At 41.4% G+C, this 26,578-nt stretch overlaps 2 protein-coding genes across 4 annotated transcripts; one reads left to right on the top strand and one right to left on the bottom strand.

Moving 5' to 3' along the window:
* mapk8ip2 (mitogen-activated protein kinase 8 interacting protein 2) lies at window positions 1-26,578 on the bottom strand. 3 transcript variants are annotated; one of them, XM_020613052.1, is made up of 14 exons: window positions 25,913-26,578; window positions 14,285-14,390; window positions 9,609-9,848; window positions 9,448-9,526; window positions 8,766-8,969; window positions 6,085-8,332; window positions 5,591-5,799; window positions 4,715-4,790; window positions 3,936-4,108; window positions 3,732-3,841; window positions 3,485-3,607; window positions 2,984-3,054; window positions 2,793-2,891; window positions 1-2,199 (listed from the first exon to the last, which is right to left on the bottom strand). In XM_020613052.1, the coding sequence occupies exons 1-14, from the start codon at window positions 25,975-25,977 to the stop codon at window positions 2,127-2,129; spliced, it is 3,876 nt and encodes a 1,291-aa protein (XP_020468708.1). In that variant the 5' UTR covers window positions 25,978-26,578; the 3' UTR covers window positions 1-2,126. The 3 variants fall into 3 exon arrangements, with proteins under 3 accessions (XP_020468708.1, XP_020468715.1, XP_020468725.1); XM_020613059.1 differs by having other exon boundaries at window positions 8,868-8,969; XM_020613069.1 differs by lacking the exon at window positions 8,766-8,969 and having other exon boundaries at window positions 25,913-26,577.
* On the top strand, window positions 16,211-19,395 carry LOC109967483 (gastricsin-like). Its single transcript, XM_020613083.1, has 9 exons — window positions 16,211-16,266; window positions 16,405-16,546; window positions 16,667-16,784; window positions 17,120-17,238; window positions 17,763-17,962; window positions 18,117-18,233; window positions 18,593-18,740; window positions 18,990-19,088; window positions 19,231-19,395. Exons 1-9 carry the CDS (start codon window positions 16,211-16,213, stop codon window positions 19,393-19,395), a joined length of 1,164 nt encoding a protein of 387 aa, XP_020468739.1.

Below are 26,578 nucleotides of genomic sequence, written 5' to 3'. Positions count from 1 at the left end.
ATTATGTGTGTTGACATATCAACTGTCTTTACATGCTTGAAAGAATAAATCAAATCAATCAAAAATATCAAAATCAGAGATGGGTCACACTGTTGGAGCTCAAACGCCTTCACTATAATCAGCAAGACACAATTATAGTTGCAGCCGAGTCAGTCACTATTCAGCTCTAACAGCATATTAGTCGGTTGTCTGGTAGGCGTGTCACACAATAATGACGTCACATCTTACAAATGTGCACTTAAAAGTGCTGCTGAAGCCTGTCTGTTGAGAGTTATGGAGCTGGCAGAAACCCCAAATGCCACCCGTGTGACAAATACTGAGATTAACACCTCTGTAGAAACATAACACTGAAATAAAATGATTGCAGGTCACTGTGTTTTTCTTTTCTTTCAGGGATTTTTGTTGGTTCTGATCTTTTTTTTAAATGTCATTTTAATTAATGTACATATTCATTTCAGTAACATACTCAACATAAAGGACAGCACTATCTTAGATTCGCTATTGTATATACTGTACATGATCTAGCTAACAGCAATACATGTGTAGACACCCAGCCCCACCCCCGCTGCGTCAATGTTCAGTGAACTTGTTAACACTGAAATCCTACAGATCTTGTTTCTCCTGGTGGACTGTGGCTGAAAGCAGAAGAACAAGATGCTCGACAGTGTATGAAAGAACGCTGGGGAAAGTAGGGAGTGGGAAACTTCAAGCCTGAAATTTCAGATAATGGTTGACTGCAGTGACTGCATCATTTTTAAATAGAGCCCCTCTCTTATGCAAGGTGCTAAACTGTAAGCTATGCCACAACAACCCCAGAGCAGTGACCACCCCTTCTGGCCATCATACTTAAAAAAAAAGATAAAAATCTAACCACTGCATAGCTATAAAAACTCTCTTTTAACGGTTTGTTAAAGGTTTGCTCCGATTGTGTTACCAGGACCACAAATAAGCAGGACACTCACTGCAGTGTGGGTGCACTGTCATACAGCATTACTGGCATGTGGGTACTGGTTAGTCTAGACATTCATTTTCCCTTGTTGAAATTACCAAGTCAAATGAAAACAGACGAGGATGTCGCTGAAAACCAGAGTTAAACAGTCAAAGAATATGAGTATATGGCTTTTCAGAGTGACTTTCTTTGACCCAGAAGTCACATCAATCATAGCAAGCATACAGTGATCAATTTGCAGTTTCAATATCTGGATGATTTCCAGTGAAAGCTCTCTGTTGTGAAGGTCATAAAGCAGTTTTGAGGACTGGACAAAGTAAAATGGTCCTGTTGTATCATCCAAATGTGCTGACAGTTACAGTACTTCACCTATTCCAAGCTGAATAACATCTGCAGGGCTAATGACATTCAACGTTCATTCCAAGTCATTACAACCTTTATAAAAAATCTCTTAAACCTGCAGTTCTTCCTGGCACAACAAAAATAAGAAGCAAATCCCCACCATCCCTCTCAAATGCAAGTGTGTCTTAAATTGCCTGGATGAAGTGGCTGCATGTCTACTTTCTATACATGTATTTACAGCACACACTACATCTTGTACATGACACGGGTAAGCTCAGACCAAGGACAGTTCACTGTAGTCTCTCTACTGTGCTCCAATGTCGCTATCAGTAGAAACCAAATTAGCATTTTGTCAGTAATGAACAAATACATATTTACAGTTAAATAAATGCCAACTCTTGATTCTACACCACTCCCTTACTGATTGTTGAGCTGCTTGCCATTCACTTGGATATGTGTATTTATTGGTGTCTGTGTGCAGTAACCCTACTAGCCATGCATTGAAAAGTGAAACAGCAGTAGTAGGTATATTTCATTTCAAAAGAGGAACCTTTAAATAAACAGGTGCTCAGCATCTTAGTTTTATATCATAGAAAAAGATAAAAGAAACAGGCAATCAATGCATTGAGATGATGGAAATAAACGAAGACAGAGAGAAATGACTGAAATCAGTCAGATTCCTAGCATACTGTAGAAATGAAGATCCCAGTTTCAGAAGGGCACAGAAGAGTAGTTTACAATGGAGAAGACCCCAGTGGGAGTGCCCTCTGGTGGCAAACTTGGTGAATATAACTCTAGCTGTGGATGAGGAAAGTGGTTGTCATGGTAACACCTGTCACTCCAGATAGATGTCCTCGGTGGGGCAGGCATACTCCAGATGTTCCTGGTAGTACTCCTGGAAGGCTCGCCTGCCAAAAAGACAGAGATGAGATGAGTGTGCCAGCTTTTAGGAGACAGCTGTGCAGAATAATGCACTTTTTTGTAGTGACAGATTTTACACAGTCATGCTGTTTCCTTAAAAATGTCCAGGTAGTGCAAAAGCACTGCTTGGTAAATGCTGGTGAAAATACAAAATCAGAAGAGGGTAGTTGTTTTAATAAGCTCTGCCCTTGTTGTTGAGTCTGTTCCACAGGCAAAGCAGGACAAGAAGCTGATAGAGAAAACTGTTCTGCCCATCCCATACTCTGCTGCCTGCCCTCATTCCATCCAGACACAGTGAACTATATGGATCTTTAATTATTAAAACCCAGTATGGCTCAAACAGGCGTGATTAAGCCTCCAGTCATTATTTAACTGAACACACACTTGCACACACCCAAAAGGTTGGTGAGCAAAATAAAGCTGGGCTATTGCTCACTCAGCTACAGATGAAGCAACTGGCAGTGAAGATGGGCTTTAATCTAGGTGTCTGAGATCAGAGTAGAACAGCAAACCATCAAAGAGGACTTTAAACATAATGTACAACTGAATAATAATAGATAATAATAGAATTTGGACTTACCCAACACACTCTGCTACAGGTCGCATGGACTCCTGGGATACAAACACATGGCAAGCAAATCTGTTCAGCATCGGGTGCTTAGTGATGAAGCCAAAGTAGCTGCAGAGAGAAGAAAACAATATGATGCAATCAGTTAGGTGTTACACTGTGCACTGGTAACAGGAAGGTGGAAGATGGGTGTGTTTGTTTACCAGTTATTCTTTGGATGGCATCCACAGAAGGAGATGTTCTTCATCTGGAAGAAGTGACTACATTTGTCATACTAAATGTGAGGGAAGATGCAAAAACAGATAGGAAGACAGATTTTAGGAGTTGGTATTGAGTTGATTTTATTTAACTCACAGATCACATTTGTCTCAGGAGGCTATAATGTGAACATTTAAGCTCTTCTTATCTTTAAAGTCAAGCCCCAGATTCTTAGTTGCAATGGAGTTTGTATTAACATGCCTAAACCTTTGAATTAGTTTTTGGTTGATGTGTTATGTTAAATATATATATTTCACAGTGTTTGACAAAGGACTCCACCATTTTTCAATATCAGCATTCAATATGATACCTCTTTCGTGGTTTATTCAACAAAATGTCAACAAGTTGTAATAAATCATCAGTAGAGCATTAATCCAACATTATGGCATATAAAGCAATGACTGAGTAATAGCGATAAATCTGTGCCTTCATTGATTTTGCCATACCTCATCAAGGGTATCATATTCATCCTCCAGGCTCATGATCAGTTTCACTCCTTGCAGGCTAATTTCCAGTTCACACAGAGAAGGAGGACGCACGTGTACCGTTCGTTTCCTTGATACTGCAATCTAACAGGCAGAAAACACGTTCATGTTTAATCATGTTTCATTAGACACACTGCATGCACATACTGTATCTTTCAGTGTGTGTTTTGTGTGATGCATGCATTTTGATGTTTACCACTTTGTTTACCTTCTGCATGGCGGCACAGAGAATGCCGTTGCCTTGGTGATAAGGTACCTCAACAGACCCCAAAAACGGAACGCTGAAAGTCTCAATCCATGCTGGGTTTCGCTTCATTCCTACAGGGTGTATTGTGGCCATACAGAACATGTGATTCCTCTGACATTTACAGTGAGTCACAGTAAGTGACTGTGGCCATATCGCTCCACTCACCCAACAGCTCCTTAGACTGGCCTATGACCTCATGGGCATAAAAGGCAGGGAAGATGCCCCTCTCCCCTGTCCGCATGTTATAGCCTCTGTACCAGTAGTCATCCTCTTCTTCCTCCACAAATAAAGGATCATCAACATCCAGCTCCAGCTCATCCGCATGTCTGGGAATGAACCTGCAGAAGGCAGCGAGGGCAAGGGGGAGGTGGAGGAGGAGGTTGATAGATAACCACCACTGTTCAACATTGTGTCCTTACATGGTATACCAGCAGCTGAGCATCCCATAGACTGGGGTTCATTTGATCAGGAAGCATCTGTTTGGGTTTCAGGTGACTCCCAGGAGGGAGGAGAGAGGGAGCATTGATGAAACAGCTGACAGAGAAAGATGATGGAGTGGGTGGAGTGAGACAAAGAGCTCTAAATGTGGGAACACTCAAGGATGACTGTGATAAAGCAAATACATAATTATAAATGTATAGATGTGTGTGTACCCGTGGAAGGAGCATGTAGTTTCCTCTCTCGTGCACAGACACAGGTGGTGGCTGATCTGATCATTACTTGCCACCTTGTGGCTCTCAAGCTCAGCTGTAGCTTGAACACCTGCCTGCCTCTCAAACGAAATTAGTGATTCACTATTGCTGCATGAGCCTCACAGCACACTGAAAACTAAGAAATATTGTTTTGTTTATCTACACTTTTACAGCATTTCCTTATAAGCCTGCCTTTTTGCTAGAATTTACTTGTCCCATTTTTAAAAATGGATATACTATAGACTTTCTTACCTGTAGACTGCCCTGTGTGTCTGGTCCCTCTCCTCTCCATTAATGGTACAGGAGAAAAGTCCAAAGGATTCTGTGCCTATATATGGTAAACAGACACCAGTTACACCAGCTCTGAAAACCACATTTTTACAATGAAACTTAAAGCTCAATGTCCAAAATCAAATATGCTACTTTTTTTGAGGGGTAGTTTCTCACATAAACTCTCTGAGAGGAAGTCTAAATGGAAGCTAATTGGATTTGGAAAAAAGAAAATGGCAATGAGGGCCTTTGTAACGAGCCTTTCATTATGCAACACCCTTATTTAGTGATATAAATTTTGAGTGAGAGCACTGAGTAAGGACGGAGGTACTGGGAAGCTAAGCCCTCCCACTGGTTTTGTATGGGCTCATTGCCAAATTTAGATCACATGTCAATGTATCATGATGACAGTTAAATCCTTATGTAGTATATTCATATTTAAGCACCACAATAGATAACTTTATAAATCATGTTGCTGCAGGGCATATTTTTAACTTTTAGGATATTTGTTTCATTGGCTTAAGTTAGAGGAGTTCCACATTTTGGGAACTATGCTCATTCACTTTCTTTTGATATTGCTCTTGTGTGTGCAGCAGATGCATATAAGGCTGCAACTAGGAAATGGTTAGTATAGCTTAGCATAAAGTCTAGAAACTGGAAAAAATGAGAAGTCATGGTTTTTACTGAACTATTTCTTGGCCGGTTGAGTGATTTCTTGATAGACTGAACAAAAGAGATACAACATATCCTGGCTGTAGCTGTGGAGAAATAGCAGTTTTCTCATCTACCTCTCACCAAGCTATAAGAGTAAACCTATTTCTTAAAATGTGGAATATAATAGCCTTGGGTGTGACTTACTGGAGGAACGGGAGGTGCTGTTGACAAACACATTGAGGAACTTCTTAGAGAATGGGAGGTCAGCCTCCGGGGAGGAGTCCTCAGAAGAACTGAGAAGTTCTGGCCTCACCTCCTCATCATCTTGAGCATAGCCCACCTCGCCCATTCCCAAAGGCTCCTCATCACATAGCGTGGAGAGCTCACTGTCATCACTCAGGACGGAGGTGCACCTGTGGGGACAAGATTTGTCAGGTTCAAATTTCAGTGTAAGTCTACGTGGTCACTAGTATTGTAAGAGTACTTGATTTACTAATGAAGGCACACAATAAAGATAGTGTTCACTTAATTCATAAATCATATCACATGACATTATCTCTAATACCATGGCATTACAGTTACATAAAAATGCAGCGTTACTATCTACAGTAATGCAAATAATATTCCATTATCTGCGCTCAGTTTAAACACGTTAGAATATATACTTAGCTTATACAGCTATTATGTCAACAGCATACCTTCTGAGGCTGACTAATTCTAGAGTAGCATTCTCATCCACCACTAACGTGTACTTCATGGAGTCATAGGCCAGTCCATTGTCTTCATTTGGTTGACTTAGAGCCAGTTCTTTCTCACACAGTGGAAGGTCATGGTCAGATAAAGGACAGTCTTGCACACTAGAATCAATGGGTTGTGAACTGTCAAGCTCTAAGTCACTACCCGTATAAGACTGCTTCCTCAAGCCGCTCAGGAATGGATAGGAGTCCCCATCATCCTCCTCTTCATCATTGTCTGTGGAGTAGGTCAGGCTGAAGCAGCGGTTGGTCTGGGTGGTGGGGATGTCCAGCGTCAGGCTGTGCTTGACCTCTGTGATATGCTCAAGAGAGGCTGAGGAGCGGCTCGTTGGCCTGGGCTCAGTCTCTCGACCTTCATCCTTGTCGCTGACCACACTCTCACTGAGGCTTGGTGAGTCCAGATCCTTCCTCCCCTTTAACATCATCAAGTCGTTATTGGGCTCTTCATCTTCCTCCAGCCTCCTGGCATTCTTTGATAGTTTGTCTGTGAGGTTCTTTTCAGAGTCTTTAGTGGTATACAAGGAGCTGAAATCAGGGGTTCCTCTCTCATTGCTTGCACAGCGCTCTAAAATCAAAGGAGTTACAGTGTCACCAGTGGGGTTGCTCATATAGAGACAGGGGCTCATCACTGCTCCTTCTTTTGAAGACTCCACACTTTTTCTTTCTCCTGGCACCATCCTTTCCTTACTGTACCCCTCACCTTCCTTCTCTTCTTCTTCTAATCCATCCATCCCTGCTTTCCTCTCTTGGTCCTCATCATTGAAGCCATCTCCCTCTCCTATGTCTGAGGATGGTGTGATGGTGTCCGACACAGATGCCCTCCTCTTGAAGCACTCTTCAGGACAGCTGATTGGGTAGGAGCCCTCTGAGATCATCCTGTTGACCAAGTTGCTGAGCAACCAGGGTGAGTCTGAGTTCTCGCTCAGGTCGTCTTCACTCTCTGATTCTGAATCTCCCTCACTAGTTTCATCATATTCATCTGTGGCTGGCATTAACCTGGGTCCTACTGGCAGGTAGAAGGAGCGTTTGAAGCTCTCTAGGCTGTGGTCTGGTTCAATCTGGAGCACCATCTGTCTGGACAGGGTGTCCTCACAGCATTGGGCTGGTGGCAGAGTCTCATCTGGGTCAGCCTGGTGCTCATCGGACAGCTCATCATCCACATTCTGCAGGCCCATCAGAGCCTGACCATCATCATAGGACTCAGTGGGTAGGATGGGTGAGTCAACAGGTGATGGTGTAGCAATAGTGGGTGAGGGTAGTGAGGAAGGAGAGGGAAGAGGAGACCCTTCTTTGATGGGGTCAGGCTGGCCCAGCAGAAGAGATGCTTTCAATCCAACGATTCCACTGTCTTGCTCTAATTCTGTATCTGGGTCGAGTTCCTGATCTGATGTAGGAGAGCTGGCCTCCTCAATGGAGTTGGTGAGGTGGGATGAGCGTCCACTGCTACTGTCATCACTGGTAAGGTCCAGCTCTGTTTCTGAGATAGAGGAGATCATGTTGGAGACTACAGGATCGTCACATGCAAACGCAGCCTCCAGCTCCCCTTCAACATCAGAGTCAGAGTTTGGAGAGCTGAGGTCTTTGTCCTGGTCTGAAGTCACGTAACCTTGCTGGTTCATATCGGCTATCCCTGGGTCTGAGGATGGAGAGGTGGAGTCATTAGCTGCTGCATCCAAGGCAGAAGCTGCTGGAGCTTGTGAACTATTAGATGGGTCAAGAGTATCTAAAGGGCTGGAGGACACATAGCTGGAGAAGGAGGCAGGCTCAAAGGGTTCAATGGAGGGAAATTCAACGTATGATGACTGATTATCTTTACACACCATGTCATAGGTCCCCTTACACATGAGCTCAACTTCAAAGTCCTTCTCCAGCTCCTCATCAGACAAGGGCGTGTCAGCGCCATCGTTGGCTCCCAGGGGAGCAGTGGAGGAGAAGCAGTGACTTGTTCCATCTGGGTCTAGGTCATTCTCCGGCTCCATATATGACTCGCTGGTGATTGTGTAGGTGTCAGTGGCACACCGGTTTGAGTGTTTGTGGTTGTGGTCGCTGTTGAGGTCATGGTCCACCTCTGTGTCTGAACACTGGGAGTGCTCATCTACGGATGGCGCTCTGGTTGTCTGGATTAAAGGGTCGCTTTTTGGCTCTGTGACATTACCAGAGCATGAGACAGACTTATGTTGATCAAATGAGCCTGTGAAGATAAAAGGGGTGGAGAAACAATAAAGTGCATGACAGAATGAAAATAGACAATAGTGTAGAATACTATGTGGTAGATCATGTAGAGAATACAAAAAAGAGTAAGGAGACAGGTCAGAGGAGGAAGCCAGAGCAACTAGGACAATTAAAGAGAAAAGACTGTACATTAAGAAAAGTACATTACAATGAATGAATGCAGATACTAGGTGGAAACATTTGTTTTTAGCTGATAATCTGTTCACAAAGGAATGAGAATGAAAAAGTTCAGCAAACTCTATTAGTGCAAATTGGTTTGTAGGAAAACCATGACAGTGTTTTGCTGAACTTGTACATCATTGTCAAGTCAAATTCATGTCATATCATGACACTACACAACACTGGTGTACATGAAATGGGCTCTAAGCTTGCTGGGCTGGCCTTCTTGTTACCGTATTCGGGCCTCTCCCGCCTGTTGCCCTCCATGTCGCAGAGGAGGGGCCTGTGAGGGGACTGGGGGTTCCCGCCCTCCCCTGCCTGTTTTGGTGGAGTACCTTTGCTCTGAGACCCTGGTGCCTGTGAAACTGGAGATGCCGGGCACTGGCCTGTCACATGGCTATCGTCTTCTAGACATGGGTGGGTTGGAGATAGACGGCCTGGGGGTATAGTAGACATGCAGTTTCTAACTGTGTGTAATTCCTGAGGTTTGTAAATGATAATAGGTGAGCACTGCTTGAAGGTAAAATGGCCCATTTGTCATTTTGGTGCTTAACTTGACTAGTGTCATTTTATGTTACATAGCATCTGTACTTCATTGCTATATACAGTATTAAGTATCTAGGGATATTATATTATATTTATATTAATGTTCGATGTTGGTATTGAACAGTAAAGGAGTTAGATCATGATCTGGGCTTCACTGATGCAGTATTGTCCAGAAATATAAATGAATTTATACTGTTGCTGTAGTGAAAATGCTTCAAAACTACAAATATATTTATTTTACCAAAGTAAATTAGCACCATCTTTTGTGGGGTATCATGTGTAGTGGACAAACAAATGAATACAAATACAAATGACAACATATTCACAGTCCACACCTAATCTATTGCAGATAAATTATAATGTACTTACCCTGTGAAGCAGGGTTGCGTAGAGAGTCCTGCCAGCTTCCTTTCTTTGGTGACAGACTGCTGTTGTTGTTCAGAGAATCCTAGTAAGGAGAGAGAAAGAATCATAAATAACAAGTCAATACATAAGTACAAGACTAATCCGTGTGGTTTCATTCTGCTTACTTGCGACACAGCAGCGGTGAGGTTCAGTGTGGTGGGTCTGCTCTTCAGTGTACCATGTGTGGGGGAAGGAGGAGGGGAGGCAGAGGGGGATGGGGGAGCATCTGGGTCAACCTCTTCATCTTCTTCTTCTTCCTCCTCATCATCCTCATCTTCATCGTCAATCATCTCAAACTCTTGGAAGTCGTCCTGGAAGGAGCACACTGGGTGGTGCATGTCATTCTTCTCCAGAATGAGAGAATCCTAACCCAGGAAAAGAAAGGGAGGCAAAGAGTTAGTAATGTGGATACAGCATAAAATAAAGAGTGCTCTATCTTTATTTTATCTTATCATGCACTCAGCATATTTTAGATAATAGCCACACTAATTGAAGCATCTTCTGTTCTGAGAGCAGTGGGGGAACTTTTATGTAGTGAGCCAACACAAAGGAAACATCTGCTGCCTTCCATCCACTGTATTTTACTGTCATTTAAAAGCTTTGCCAAGAAAAAGGTGAATGGATCTAGGGGAGCACAGATGAAGGACATGCAACACAATCTTCTTTGACTACACATCTGTAAAACACACACAAACTGCATACACACACTAAAGCACTGTAGTTGACAACTCTGCCACAGTACATTTTATTGATGGGCTCTTTGTGCCTCCTCAGGTCTTAATACATTTATTTGTATGTACATATATCATATATGTCATATTTTCCTACTTACTTTGAATTTGACAGTGTAAACACAAAGATAGTTCTACTGCATCTAGTTTGAACAGTGCAGCAGTTTCTCTGCTTGTCTTTTAATGGAGGAATCAAAGCTCACCATCTCACCCATCCATTGCACACATTTCTGCTAATGCCGGCTGCATCCATTTTGTGCCACCACAACAGAAAGCAGCAGTCAATCTATTACCCAGAGACATTAATATGCATACTTGGAGTAGCTGTGAACATGGGATGAAATGTTTTGAAAAACGGTTTTGGTAAACGGTTCAGAGAAACACTGGAGGGATATGAAAGTGGCACATCTGCCTTGAAGAAAAATCTGCACTGTCAGGAAACAGCCTTTTGCGAGGCCACCTGACAGCCAGGCAGGTAGACTGAAAGAAAGAGAGACATAAATAAGAGCTGTGTGCTGGAAAGAATCAATTGTCATGGTCCACAGCTCCCAAGGACATCCCATCCAGCCCTGTGACTGTCTCTCCACTGTCACCTGCTGTTATACAAGTATGCTTTCCTGCTGGCAGGGGAGGTGCTGTGAATGAATTTAACAGGTTCACACCTAAATATCAGAGAGCACAAATGCATCCAATGTAATTTAAGTTAGTCTTAAGGCACACACACTCAGACCCATACAAACTGTAGTTTGTATACTTATGTACTGTTTATACTGCTTTTATTACATTTGTGCAGACATTTTTGCTCTTCAACAGCAAGTCAATAAGGCTTTGTTGAAAAAAACAACAACAAACCCAAAGCTTTTTGATTTCTAGCTTGCAGACCACAGGCGTGTTCAGCATGACTTATTCTCTACCAACTGGCTGTGTTGCTGCTGCACATTAGAAGACTGATGGCAGTGCCACTGTACATCTTTGCCCTCAGCAGTGGGGTGAAAAGAGGCATTGGGTTCAATTATAGGGCCATCTTTCTTGCTGAGCTGACCAGCTGACAGATTAAAGCACAAACAGAAGAGAGGAACTGAGGACATAATTCTCACGCAAACATTAGTTGTGCATCTCAAAGAAGAGCAGTGGAGCTTGAAAAGTACAGTAAGTGGTCTAACAGGCTGCGGATCAAAAGTAACATGTTGAATGACCATGAATGCAATGCATAGTTGAGATGTGGCGTTAGCTGATGCTCTGTGCCTTGGATGAGATCACGCTGCAGCCAGTCTTTCAGCCAGGTGTTTTCTTTAGCTGTGGATCTTTACAGTGTATAAATTAAAGCTACATAGTGCATTAGTGGGCTCCATACATGGAGTACCTGTAAGGCTATTAGTGCAGCTCACATCTTGATAGATGGACACAAGAAAAGATATAACTATGTATGTAATCACCACTGTGATTACATACATAGTGATGTAACAGTGATGTAAAATATCTTTACATCACTGTTCATACAATGACAGTATACATTATGTATGTGTGTGGACGCACGTGTGCCTATGTAACAAATACACCGTGGCTTTTAATCTGGGCAAATTTAATACTAGAATGTACGACAGATGTCAATTAGCCTCCCATTAATGCAGACCACCCAGTGAGTGATGTCCCCCATCTATCAATAACTTGGTAAATTTCCATATTTTAAACCCAGAGTAATGTCACAGCTGAGACACAGATGCCATTGCTCTGTCACATACTGAATTATGCATGTGCTCATGGTGTTCATTCAGGGCTCTGGAGAGACTGAGATGGATATTAAAGAGACAGGAAAAGAAGTATCAGACAAGATGAGGCAGAAAACTGGAGGATGTCTGAGAATAAGAGGATCAAGTCAACAACTAGATGGAGTCCCTCACTTGTGGTCACTCTGCTTTTACACCTGGGTAAAAAGTTAATTAAAGAAAACAAACACCCAGTTGAAAACACAGGGCAAAGGAAAGGACAGCCTGAGCTAGAACTGCTATAGCATTGTGGCATTTGGCCACATAGACAGAAAATCACTGATAACAACTTGATACGAGTAATCTTTAACTGCCTGCCTTCAGCTTCAGACGACAGAATAAGCTATTTCAAGGCATGAAGTATGTCTCTTTGTTTTGTTCATACATATGTGTATGTGTGCTCCTGCCACAAAGGCTAAATACTGGTCTAAAGGCTAATGCAGATTAGGACCTGAACCCCATAACAAACTGGAATCAAACAGAGATGGGGACTGGGGATGGAGGATAATCTCACTGTTTGAATGGGCTGTTCTTCCTAAACATCAAAATCATGCTGCCCAATATGATTGAATCATACTGACATGAAATCCAAAAGCCTCTAATGCTGCTGATGAGCTGACAAAGTGTCACCCACCCCACTGATGCAAGCAAAATCAAACACCATGTGAAATAACCAGTGCATGATATTCTTTGTTTCACCTTTCTTGCTATTGTTTAAATGCACACGCACACACTCAGAGGGCAACTGGGTGTGTGTCCTATCCATCCCATGTCAGCAAGATGACTTCCTCTGGACAATGTAACAAGGGCTGTCACTGCTTCTGCCCTGCGCTGTCTTGTGAGCAGTGAGTAGTCAGGGCCTCTGTCTGTTACATCTCCACAACTTGTGTTTTGGGGGGATAAATCTGCTCACACGTCCACAATGTGGGGACTCAACATCCTTACGGGGAGAAAAGTCCCCAAACTGTAAATCATTACATTTTAGAGCGATGTGGGGACTCAACATCCTTACGGGGAAAAAATTCCCTAAACTATAAATCATTACATTGTAGAGCAATGACTTGGTTTAGAGGGCACTGCTACATACCTTACTACTGTATGGCCTCTCAGGCACAGGAGAAAATAACACTCTCTGAAGTCTCTCTTTCTTTGGAGGTCTTCTCACATGTTACAGAAGGGCTTTGCTTGCTACCCCGAATGTGTTTTGTTGATGGATTAAGGTGGAGGAAGCAAAATATCTAGCTTGGATTTATGGTGAGAAATAAACCCTCAGAACTCTGAGCTAAATCCTCATTCCCAGTCACCACAGTAAGGAAGAAAAAAGAGAGAGAGAAAGTCAGGGAAGAATAGCTTTAAGGGAAAACTGAGTGGAGAGGCAGCAGAGAATAAGAGTGGAGGTAAGGTGATCTCAGTCTCTGAGGAACAGTCTGCATAGTGGGGAAAGAAGGGTAGACACATGGGAGGGAGGGAAGAGGGTTGTCTCTGCATAGCAGCAAACTGCACTGGATCACCCACCCTCTGCTGCAGCTGTGGCTCCATGCCACCAGAATGAAACATTTACAACCCATGGGATGGAGAGAGAAAGAGACAGCAGTTCTTAGAAATTGTGTAATTAAAGTCTAAGCTGTTCAGACACGCTGGATGATAGAGCTAATGACTCAGTGGTTTGTGTATATACATATGACACTTGAGTAGGATGCTAAGTCAAAGTACTGCTTAGAACTTGTATTATATGCCGAGGGCCTTAGTGAATGTATGCAGTTTGCTCATGTTTCTTATTTAGTCCCTGACGTTATAATGGATACCCGAAGGTTGTGGTAATTACTGTAATGACTGCAGTGCTGGAAAGCCAAGTAACCTGTAGCTAAAAATAAGAAGCTCTAGAGATGCTTACTTCAGACAGCCACTTTCAAATAAGCAGTTCTCAACATTACACAGTTGTTCACATCAGGTCATTATCATATTAATATTTATCATGTCATTATGCTCCCAGTTTTCTATTTGTATCACCATCATGCTGTTATTAATCAACTAGTCACCCATAGAAACTGTAGAGGGGCAACAACAGACAAACAAGCTAAAGGTCACTACAAGCATTACACAGAATACTTTGCAAATACAAGAATATATTAAACCAGCAATTTGTAAACTGTGAAAAGACTTCCTTTGTTTACATGGACATCATTTTTACAAGAATGCAGACATGATGCAATTCAAAATCTCTTTGCATCTAGAGACACATACTGTAGAAACAAATAGGTAAGATATCAATAAACGGAGCAACACAAAAACAAAGAGCCTTACCTTCTCATATGGGTCAGAGTCATAGTTGAGTCCAATCCCACAGTCATCTGTGATTTCAGAGAGATCTTCATCATCAAACTCCTCCAGGCTGATGTCATGGGCTGGCCTGGAAATACATGAGACACAGTGTATTCGCTAAATGTCGTGAAGCAATATAGCTGTTTCGTCACTGAATGCTATAGAAGAGAATTCCTTATTGATTCATGCCCACGCTGAGCCCCATTAGAGGAGAAACCTGCCCTGAGTCATGGCCTGTCACCCACATCCTCCATCTTAGTGGCACACTTCAGCAATGCTGAATACCAACAGCAGCACATAAAATACTCAATTAAAATGCCAATATCTCACATTATCTTCACTGAATCTTGTTGTATATATGTAAGAGCTCTGAATGTTATTAACAGAGATGAAAGTGACATATTGGTAGTTGCCTCTTACGCCAGAGAACTCCCATTTAAAGCAACAGCATGATACAGCAGGGAAGTGGATATGTCTATGTAATGGCCATGGCATGAAAGTTTTCTTGATTAGGCTCTATCTCATCCTTGCCTCATTAGTTTCAGCAGGCTCTCAGTTCTACAGCCGTTGGCTTGTAATGTATTGGAGGAAATGCTGCATTGCAGTTTTCCTACTAAGAAAAGGACATTCCACATATTATGCATGGACACAAGCTTATATCACACAGTCATATAGGGGTTCTGTCTACACAGAGTCAGTGGCCCCATGCATAACATGAGGATGTGCTGATGCATGTAAACTAAAACAAAGAGGGGTCATGAAAAGGTCGAAGTGATCAGAGTGCCCCCATGCTACTGGTCTGTTGCAATGTACAGCAATGTGCTACTGACAGAAAACACTGGGAAAAGGTCAAGGAGATATTTAAGAACAAAAGTGGTTTTCAATTAAAATTACATAAAGTGTATGTCAACTGTTGCAGTAAGACTTTTATTATTGCAGTTGGACATGTTTTGCCATTGAACTGAATGGGAAAGTGTGTCCAAACCTTTAATGGTAGTGCATGTAATAGGACATTTTAAAACCCAAGGACTGAAAAAATCATTTTCAATTGTATCAGAGGAGGAAACGCTATCAAACGAAAACAACATTAAACATTATGATAAGTTGAGCAGCACAAAAGGTTGTGATAAAATTGTGTGGTTATGCTGCTGCTGATACTGAAGTCAAGATAAAACACATTTATTTTCCATTTGTGGAAAATAGTTGCAAACAAACAATTAAGCCTGACCTTGCTGTTGGTATGTGTATCTAATCAGCTAAATATCTGTGCTAAAACTACAACTGATTTCAAGGAAAACAATTGAATGCTGTAGTTACAAAATGCAAAAATAATCCAAACTGAAAGACATAGCTCAGCATCAATTTCTCTGTTTCTTAGAAACACAACACATTTTTATGCTTGTGAGATTTAAATTGAAAATGCTACCTGATTCCTACACATTTATTTGCTTTTATTATAGAACAAGGAATATTTTTCATGATACATTTATGATCACGGTTTCTTTAAATTTAATATTAACACTACCAATCAAATGTTTGGACACACTTTACCACTGATTTCAATGGGAAAATGTGTCCAAACCTTTGACTGGTGGCTTTAAAGTGTCAAATCTAAATGGCCAGATGAGTTATTTGACACCACCACTAAATTATTCACAAAACATCTTAGCATACCAATGTTTTATAATACGTTTAATTAGGGAGGTTTTCAGCTGTTTGTAGAGGGTAGATGGACAAATACTATGCAGCTTTTGAGAAAAAGCCTCCAAGGGTCACCCTGTCTGAAGTGATATGCCTGATTTTTCGATAACAGTCTGGCTGATATGGGATCAGGCACTGTATATAAAGCCTGATCAGATCCAAGCTGAGTTGTATCCATTCAGGAGCACTGTATGTACAGGAGGGATCATGAAGTGTCTTGTTGCCATTCTGGTCTGTGTGGTGCTTGCAGAGGGACTTGTCAAGTAAGGAAACTATCTCTTTGTAGTTCTTAATTCTTGTTTTTTATGCTAGCATAAAGAAGCAGAGTGAATGACTGAAGACTGAGAGTGAAAGCAATGGGAAGTCAAAAATCTTCATGTTTTTGCTTCCTCCTTTCTTAGGGTCCCTCTGAAGAAGCACAAGTCTATGCGTCAGGCCCTGAGAGAGAAAGGGATTGAGCTACCTTACCAAGATCCAGCTCTCAAGTACCAGCCTACTGAGTTCGTCGGCTCTGCCTACATGTACATCAACAACTATGCTGATGTAAGAACTCCTGGGCTAACACCACTTTTCCATATTCTACACAACATTATAATGATAGCTTTTGCTGGCTGATAGGTTTGAACTTTCTTTAATCCTGTTCCTCTCTTTCTTTACCTCCAGACCACCTACTATGGACCAATCAGCATTGGAACACCCCCCCAGTCCTTCCAGGTGCTGTTTGACACCGGCTCTGCTAACCTGTGGGTGGACTCCATCTACTGTAACACTCAGGCCTGCAGTGAGTACAAACCAACAGCCTTTACACTACACTTTACATCTGTCATTCCCTTCAGAGCATATATGAAGAATTTCTCCAGGAGTGTTAAAGTTGATATAGGCTGGACATGTAGAGCCTGCAGTTTAAAATCGTGTTTCCAAAACATTACGTACTGTGCACACATTGGATTAAGGTTTTTAGTGCAATTACAGACGTGTCACTAAGTGTTTTCAATCTTTAGTTAACATTAGTGACTGTGTTTGTTAAAATGTAGCTAATGGTTATTATATTCAAGTGAATTAACATTATCTCAGAAAGCTCTGCAAGGCATAAAGACAGATCTATACCATTTACAGACGCACACACAAAGTTCAACCCCCAGCAGTCCTCCACCTACGTTTCTAAGGGTCAGTCCTTCTACTTGCCCTATGGAGCTGGAAGCCTGTACGGAGTCTTTGGATATGACACTGTCAATGTGAGTCAAACCCACAAACCAAACCAAGTACAACAGTTAGTAAAACACTAGTAATGAAGTTGACATTATCTTTTCCATTCAGTTTTAGTGGCCGAGACTGGACTGAGTCATACTGTAGGTGCTAACAGTACTAGCAGAAAGCAAGAATTTTCAGAATCACCTCAAGTGATGTCTGACAGTAAAAAAGAAAGAAATCCCTGACTAAGGTTTGGTAAAAGTTTGGGAAGTATGAACACACAAAGATCAGTGCATCAGTTTTCTGAGTGTATTCAGTATTGAATAAGTGAAAAGACCAGAAAGTACATGTGTTTTTATTAACAAAGACTTAATATTTTCTCAGAAGAATAACTGTAACAATTTGGTACATGTACTGCAGTAGAATCAACAGAGGTCTACACCATTCATTTACTCATGTTGCAGTCCACCGCTATAGTGCCTGTCTTCACTAGGTGATAGATTGAACATTTATAAATACAGTCTATTATTTGTCTTAGTAATCATATTAATTGGATTTGGATCTATAGGTTGGTGGCATTGTGATCACTAACCAGGAGGTTGGTCTGAGCACAAATGAGCCTGGTCAGAACTTTGTGGTGGCTCAGTTTGATGGCATCCTCGGCCTGTCCTACCCAGCTATCTCAGCTGGAGGAGAAACCCCTGTCGTGGACAACATGATCGCTCAAAACCTGCTGAATGCTGACATATTTGCTTTCTACCTTTCCAGGTGTGACAAACTCAAGACTTTTAATAAGTAAAGCACATTTAGTATCACATACAAAAAATACTGCATCAGCTATTACTATGGACACTGCTGGCACTAAACAAATCCTCTAACAGGAGGAACTCATGGCTTAGTTTTGGTGTGATGTTTGTCACAGGGGAGGCCAGCAGGGTAGTGAACTCTCTTTTGGAGGAGTGGACACCAACATGTACCAGGGTCAGATCTACTGGACCCCTGTCACCTCCGAGACCTACTGGCAGATTGGAGTTCAAGGGTTTGTGCTTTTTTGAAATGTCAAAAAACCTATACAGTTGGTTACTTTGGGGCAGCTGTGGATCAGTAGATAAAGCAACTTGTCCCCTAAATGTAGAGGCATCGGTTTGATCCCCGGCTTCTCCGTTCCACATGTCAAAGTATCTTTGGGCAAGACAATGAATCCCAGGTCGCTTTCAGTGACCTTGTATGGCAGCTCTGCCCATTATCAGTGTGTGAGTGTATGTGTGAGTGAATGAACAAGTAATGTGAAGTGCTTTGAGTGCTACAGTAGAAAAGTACTATATAAGTGCAAGTCCATTTACTCTTCAGTTTTATGTGTCCTAGTGTAATCAATAACTCTTGCCACCTGCCCTTTAGATTCCAGATCAATGGTCAGGAGACCGGCTGGTGCTCTCAGGGTTGCCAGTCCATTGTAGACACTGGAACCTCCAGTCTGACAGCCCCAAGCCAGCTTCTGGGTAACATCATGCAGGCCATTGGAGCCCAGGAGAACCAGTATGGAAATGTAAGACAAATGGACTCAGACAGGCAGACAGACTTTCTCTCTTTCTCACACACACACATATACATACATACACACAAAGCTGAAGCAATCCATGAGAAGGCCACTATTATTATTGTTCCTCATTAATCTCCAACTCTGTCTCTCCATAAAGTTTCACCATTTAAAAGTCACTATGAAAAAATTGAAAATACAGAAGCAGAGGTGTAATGTAACCATCTACAAACTCTAAAAATGTATCCCTTTGTTCAGTATATGGTGGACTGCAGCCAGATCAACAACTTGCCAACTCTCAGCTTTGTTGTCAGTGGTGTTGCCCTCCCTCTGCCTCCTTCTGCTTACATCAACCAGGTAAATTACTACATGCATGCTTAGTATAAATATGTATCTATGTGAGTATGTATATACCCTTTATGTACACACCATGGTTTTTAATTTGCAGGTATGCATGCACTGATATGCACATTTCCTTTTTTCCTGCCTCCACCTCTAGGAAACCCAGAATGGATACCTGTATTGCTCAGTGGGCATCACCCCCACCTACCTGCCCTCTCAGAATGGCCAGCCTCTCTGGATCTTTGGAGATGTGTTCCTCAGAGAGTATTACTCTGTCTATGACCGGGCCAACAACCGTGTCGGGTTTGCTACAGCTGCCTAAGTGTCATCAGAATAACCTCACCTGACCCTAAACCGCATCAGATAATAATGATAACGTTTGTATCCATTTAAACACACCTAAAACCCTGAGGCCTTGGTACATCTCAAACATCTGCTGTGGTAGATTCATTTGGACAATGTGAGATCAATTTCAATCAACATATTTGCCACAGTATGTCTACTACAAAATATTGCTATAAAGATCAATTTCAATCAACATATTTGCCACAAAAGTCTTTTAAGTCTTCAGATTGGTGCATACAGATCTCAATAAACATCCTCTAGCTTAATTTGTTTATTCAAGACAGAAAAAGTGAATTTCATACTTCCCAAGCACAATAAAGATGAAAATGTTCACTGCATGTGTTTTAATATATATTTTTTTATATTTGCCCTCATTATTGTAACAGCACATGTCATGGGTGGAGGAGGAGGAGGAGTAGTCTTCTTCCCTTTTTAATTTACTTTAGACCTGCGTGTGAGTGTGTGTGCTTGTGTCTAATTACTTCACACATATAGTGGCATTTTTAAATGCTAGAATCCTGGGACATATAAAGGCATTAAAACTGTTTCAACATCAAACAAATGCAATAATAAACCAGTTGTGTTTTGCTTAATGTTGCATCAATAGTTGCAAGGCACTGTTACCAGAACACTTGTGATAGCTCAGTCGCTGTACTGGTACACCATGCATGCAAAACCAGTAAGTAAAACATAATTAAACTGGGATAGATTTGTTTATTTATTATCCATCCATCCATACATTACTACGCTGCTTATCCTTCAGCGGGGCTGGACACCCTGGACAGTATAATATTGACAATGAAAACTGTTCACAGTAAACTGTGTGAATTACCCACTGTAATAGTGACACTGGAAAGAAACGGTGCTCTTGAACTAATCAAATGTTGCTTTTAAATGCTGTGGGAAATAGAAGAATAACAGAAAAACTATAAGTACAGTAACAGTACATACCACTTGGTACCTTTAGTATTATCACCATTAATGTAGATAATTCATCTGTTTTAATTCCTTTTCTTTTATCCCTTTTTGCACTCCTCTAATGATCTACTATTCTGCTGTGTTTCCAGACTCCATTTTGTTTCTGTCTCATCTGCTTAGCATTGAACTTCTCCTGAAACTCTGCATTGTATGTCACAACAGAATGTGGGCCCATTTCCCATAAACTGCAAAACATAAGAAGTGCATGTCAATGAAAAGCTGCAGATGCAGAGTAATGCCCAGAAGAGTGAAAACATCAACTGACCCCAGCCACACATTAACATTCATGCACACCTCATATGCATGCTCATACACTTCATCTCAGCTTTAAGATCAACAAACATCATTTGCCTATTGTCATCCCTTTGTTTTAGATGTTCTGCCTCTCTGCCTGAAACATTCTGTACTAGTTTGATTTCAAAATGTATATCAGATAGTGACATGCAGCTACCACTGCAGTGTTGACATTACACTTGTCCATGTTCCTCCTTCGTGTTTAGACAGCATCCAAGTGAGAGTGCAATGTCTGTCACACCATGCTGTGCACTGCTCCCTGCTTATTCAACACCACATTGTGATGTCCCTTGCATTAAGTTGACCACTGCTAGTGATTTGAAGGATTTGAAGCTCACTGGTCCACTGTCCAGAATCATGCAGAAAAAAAGTTCTGCATCACATCACTCTCCATCTATTCTGAAATGTGAAATGCTGAGCAAACTGAGAATCCTACCACAAGAAAACAAGTCAGCAAAAAATCACCAGATCTGGTGATGTTGCTGCATTGGCACACCCAGATTCCCTGCAACTACTGAGGTATCCATCTCTGTCTTCAAGTCACATGCCTTTTATTTTCTCCCTGACCTGAAGCTTAAACATCTCTGGCCCACATTTGCTCTAACAGTTATTCTCTATCATCTCTGTTAGTGTCATGTACAGACTAGACAGTGTCAACCCAGCACATTGTCATCTTTGCTTGTCTAATTCTATACAGTAACTGTGCATTCATGCATTCAGAATGTTCTTTTGTGTCTTAAAATATAAGCTTACATGACTCTATGAGCTAAGCTGCATTTAACAATTTTATTTCCAGTTTGAAATGAGAGAATTTGTTGTTTCCCCCCATTTTACATTATAATAAGTCTCTTTGGGTTTTAAAATTGTCAGACAAAACAAGATATTTGAAGGTGGCACCTTGAACTCTGGAAACGAGTGCTGGATATTGTTCACTATTTGAGAAAAAGTTGAGAAAATAAACAACAAAGTAAGTGATTAAAAAAAAGTGCTAGTTGTGCTACTAACCCAGTCTATGATATAGCTATTAATAGTTGCTTTAAAAACCCCAATCACACCAAGTGAATATACAATCATTGCCTATAAAATTGTATGTATAAATAGCAGATGATCATAATCAAAACATAAAATGATCCAAAAAAAAGAATGTGAGGTGAAAAAAAAGACTCAAATAACCATATTAATTAAGAATGGCTACAAAAAAAGCTGGCGAGCGAGGTCTCTGTTGTAATTAACCTCCCTTTTAACCATGAGCACCTGCTTCACAGTGATATCATCTTTAAAAGACAAGGACATTTGTTGTATTTGCCACTGAGTCATTAATAAGATCAGTTTCCCAGGCTTCTCGCCCACCGTCAGGCTCCAGTGATGTGGAGACACACTCATACACACATAAGTCACGCGTTTAACCCAATGAAGCGCTCTCTGCAGTCTGTGTCGGATCCAGGCCTGAAGATCACACCATTCTTGAACCAAAGGCGGCGATGATGCACTGGTTTATTCAGGGAAGATGACTTTATGATTTGGCTTATTGAGTCATCAGATGTAAAGTGAATGCTGCTGATACATGGGAAGTGTTCACTGGCATCATAGTGAGGGAAACAAGTCTCATGAACTGCATAAATACAATTAATTTAATCATTGTTAAATGAGAAAACAAGTTATGGCAATAGCTACTGTGAATATCGGCAAGCAAAAACATGACAAGTGGTGGCTGTACACAGAGAGAGAGGGAGGAAACACAAAAACACAAAGAGAGAAAGACAGACAGCAGGGGAGAGGCAGAAATGGGGCGCTTAAGCTGAAATGTGATTTAAGCCTCTTACCCAATGATAACCACCACCACCCACCTCCCTCTTTCTGCCTTCTCAGACATCCTTCAAAGAGAAGAGAGGCAAAAGTGGAGCATCCACTGCTAAACATATGAGATCCACATCAGTTTGAAGTGAAAAACATTTGTAGACTACACAGAATTCAGAGTGCAAACCACCGCCAAAGCAGATCAGTCTCCCCATAATGCTGTTTCAAATAAAAGCAATATTCCCATGATAGTTTGACCCTCATGATATTTCCTTGATTATGAAACCTGCCCTTAGCATTTGAAATCACATTGGTATTATTGTTAGTTTGAAAATTATTCAAGAACAATTATATTTCACTAATGGCTCTTCAGGATCTAGTGCAGCAGCTGTTGAAGCTACATTAGACTCATGGCCATCTACTGAATCTGCTGAGTTCCAGCTATTTGGTGTTAGTTGCAACTCTGTAGCATTATTTATGGTCTCACATTAGCAAGCTTTCCATGAACCCTATAAATATGAACACTGTGGATCACCAGATCCAGAATATTACTTCAAACTTTGGTGTCAAACAGCACCAAAATCTAATACATTATTCTGTCAGCCATATCCTACCTCTTCCAAAATCGTTTCATCAAAATCCAGTCATTACTTTTTGACAAAGGCCAGTAAAAACAGAACTTCCTTGGTGGAGGTAATAGCTTTATATTTGTGAATAAAACATAAGGACTGCACTTGTCCAGGGCGTACCCCGCCTCTCGCCCAATGTCAGCTGGGATTGGCTCCAGCCCTTCCATGATCCTCTACAGGACAATCGATATAGATAATGGATGGATGGATGGTTATAAGGACTAATTTTAAAAGAATCACAACCAATGTTTGGTACATGTGTGCTGTTATGTTTTGTAAATTCTAAATAATACAAGAAGGTCATAGTCATAAAAAGATTTGTTAAACTCAGAAAACTTTACCACCTTACCAATTTGAAAGCAGGTCCACAATTTTCCTGCACACAGCCTAACAACCTCCCACCAGGCTGCATTAAAACTGCTACCTCAGCAAATCTACCGAAGACAGTACAAGCAATTTGTTTCAGAAAATATTTAATCAATGAATTCCATAACATGGGTTTTTGATAATCTACAGGTCCCACATTTAGATTTGTCAGCTAATTTGTAGGAATTTATTTGTGCTGAAAAATGATAGCATATCTGGATGCAGTTTTCTGATTTCTATAAGATGAAGCCTTAATGGAAAACTAAGTCAACTAGAGCACCAAAAACCGCTGTTTTTATTGATGAACTTTGTCATTTTGATATGGAACCATGCCACTTAGTTTATGTTGGAAGAAATACACTCACACTAGTATATTTCGCGTAGAGAGAGTGCTTCTTCAATGCAGGAGAATTTATAGTCTGTCATAGATATCTGGTGAAAGACAGGCCTCTCCTATCCACTGGAAACAGTGTTAGGGTTATGTAAGTCAGATTACTTTAAGGCACCATCACACCACCAGTGCTTTCATCCATGAATCAGTTACACACATAATAAAATGAACAAAATTATGCAATTTACAGAAAAAAACAATCTACAAATACACTTTTAAGCCCATATATGCTCCAGACAACAATGTTTTACCAATTTGATGGTAATGTTGTTGGTATGTAAACAACCAACATGGATAGTTGACCCAAAATAAGCACAAACGGGGTGTGTACTTTTGAAAACATACAAAACTAATGGAAAACAGTTATAGTTTGAGGCTGATCAGTGCCCACTTCTTTTAAATGAGTTTTTCCTCCCCATCGTCGCCAAGTGCTTGCTCAAGGGGGATTTGTTGGTTTTCCCTATGTAATAATATTAATAACAGTAAGGTCTAGACCTTAGTTTGTAAAGTGTCCTGAGATGACTTTTGTTGTGATTTGGCGCTATACAAATAAAATTTGATTTGATTTGATTTGATCCAAGCTACTATTCTTCATCTTTAGTGGTCTGTAACACTGACTTTGTTTTTGATAGAGGAGTAAGTAAAAAAAAAAAGAACTTTAAGGGCATTATGAGTTAACAGCACCATTTACAATTAAGCCAGCCAAAAATGTGAATAAAGGAAAGACTGCTCAGGCTGTTTACAAGTGCTGTAAATTCAATATTGACACAATGGCCAAAGCTAAACTCTGTGTTCTGAACTAAGGTCACTGTTAGTCATGCAAAAAGTCAGGTCAATTGATCTGATATGATCCATCCATGAAATTAAGCTATGTAATTAAATCTCACTTGAGTGCATGTTGTGGATACAAACTCCACTGGGACCCCATGTGCTAATGTGAGTGGATTCTGTAGGACATCAGTCATGTGAAGCACATGGACCAAGAAATGATGTAAATGGTTGTTGCATTATATGCATTCTTGCTGAGAGCGTCCACCATTGAACTCTTAACTTTACCCCCATTTTCTTCACTTTTCCTTGTTCTGCTTTTAAGTCAGTGAGTTATGTTACATCATAAATATACTAAAACATACTGTATATAATAGCAAGAATATACAAATTATTTTTACATATGGGACTCCTTGTTCTGTATTTGGTAACTTAAAGGAAGACCTTACAGCAGCAGGAATGAACACTGGATGATAGTAGAGATACAATGAAATCTGTCATAGTGCTACTGCTTATTCTGCCAGGCAAAATTAGATCTGAACATAACAATTTTGCCCAACAAGCACAAGTCTTATCAGACCTAATTTACATCTACAAACCAATTCTCCTGTCATTTCTTCTAACATGTAAAGGTAAAACCCATGGAGGAAATACTGGTGCTGTATCAGTGATTCTGCCAAAGTTACCTGCCTCTGGTGACTGGCTGTGGAATCCCTCACAATTGGGTTTAGGCACACAAAAAAAACAACAAAAAACAAAAACGCAAGCAGATTTGTCATATTTAGTGAGGCAGAGGTTAGAGGTGTTTGAAACATCATCAATATCAGTGGTACTTCTGTAAATCATTGTTCAGCAACATGCCCTTGCCAGGGCTGGACTCAACAGGGCGTGGGCCTCACACAGAGAATGCGCAAGGCGGCGACTGTCGCGACAGCTAAAGATCAATCGTTTCCTATGTGTTTTTCCACTTACCCTTCTTCACGGTTTTCAGGAAGGAATTAAACAAATGTCTGTAAAAACGGTTGTGTTCATAAAGTGCATCAGCTCCGAAATGCAAGCAACCAACTGAAGCTCTTCTAGGCGTACAGAGAGGCAGCACCAGGCCTGGCAGGTTATTCAAAATATCTATTAGCCAATACGACCCAGGGCTGGGAATGTGCGCTTTACTGCAGCCATCAAAACAAAACTGATATGTTTCTTGTATTTAGTGTCTTTTTCCCTCTCATCAACTGCGCGCATCGCCCCATCATCCCTCTACATGTAAGTCTTACCTGCAGCCAGGAGGAGAGAGGGAATGGAAAGTGGATAGGGAAAACATCTCAGCCCTGTCCGCCATCTTCTTCCACAAATGACTCAAAGCGACTGCAGAAAATCACGGAGGGAGCGCAGTCCATTCACAATCACAGGGCACAGAACGGACTTAGCCGTGGACAGAGGTTTTTCTCTCTCTCTGCGGCCCCACAGATGGCCCCCTGGCCGCAAGCCTTCAATCAGACGAGCCTGCTCAACACCATCAAATCTGCAGTCAACCATCCACACAAGCAGGGTAGGAAGGGGTGTCGAGGCAGGAACGATATTCAGAAACAGCGCACAGCACGGAGGAAATCAAATTACAATCCTGTGTTCCACCGCTACGTCCGCGCCAATCGTAAGCGCGCAGTATGCGACCGCAGCCCGTGCTCTCGTTCGCCAAATGTCCGCTGCTGTGATGCTGCCTGTGGCACACAAGGGATACGGACCAGCAGTGCAGAGACTGGCAGAGGCAGTGGAAGAGGGGGTGTGGAAGAGAGACGATGTAACGTCAGTTAGTACCGTTACCGTATGAGCAGGCTGTCCTGAGTAGATGCAGGCATATTAGACTCGACAAGCAGCAAATCATAGGCGTAAATGTCCGTGGAGTGTTTACAGTGACATAACACTGACAGTAAAATTTACTG

Source organism: Monopterus albus, unplaced genomic scaffold (assembly GCF_001952655.1).
Source record: "Monopterus albus unplaced genomic scaffold, M_albus_1.0 scaffold5.1, whole genome shotgun sequence".
In the NCBI taxonomy this organism is placed as follows: Eukaryota; Metazoa; Chordata; class Actinopteri; order Synbranchiformes; family Synbranchidae; genus Monopterus; species Monopterus albus.
This window is presented reverse-complemented; position numbering and strand designations above follow the sequence as displayed.

Excerpts from the sequence above, each read along its gene's own strand:
- LOC109967483 (XM_020613083.1), top strand. The coding sequence starts at position 16,211 with ATGAAGTGTCTTGTTGCCATTCTGGTCTGTGTGGTGCTTGCAGAGGGA. Across the intron at positions 16,547-16,666 it reads ACATCAACAACTATGCTGAT|ACCACCTACTATGGACCAAT; the intron begins GTAAGAACTCCT and ends CTTTACCTCCAG. Across the intron at positions 19,089-19,230 it reads CTTCTGCTTACATCAACCAG|GAAACCCAGAATGGATACCT; the intron begins GTAAATTACTAC and ends CTCCACCTCTAG.
- mapk8ip2 (XM_020613052.1), bottom strand. The coding sequence starts at position 25,977 with ATGGCGGACAGGGCTGAGATGTTTTCCCTATCCACTTTCCATTCCCTC. Across the intron at positions 3,842-3,935 it reads CCAGTCTAAGGAGCTGTTGG|GAATGAAGCGAAACCCAGCA; the intron begins GTGAGTGGAGCG and ends TACACCCTGTAG. Across the intron at positions 2,892-2,983 it reads TGCCATCCAAAGAATAACTG|CTACTTTGGCTTCATCACTA; the intron begins GTAAACAAACAC and ends TTCTCTCTGCAG.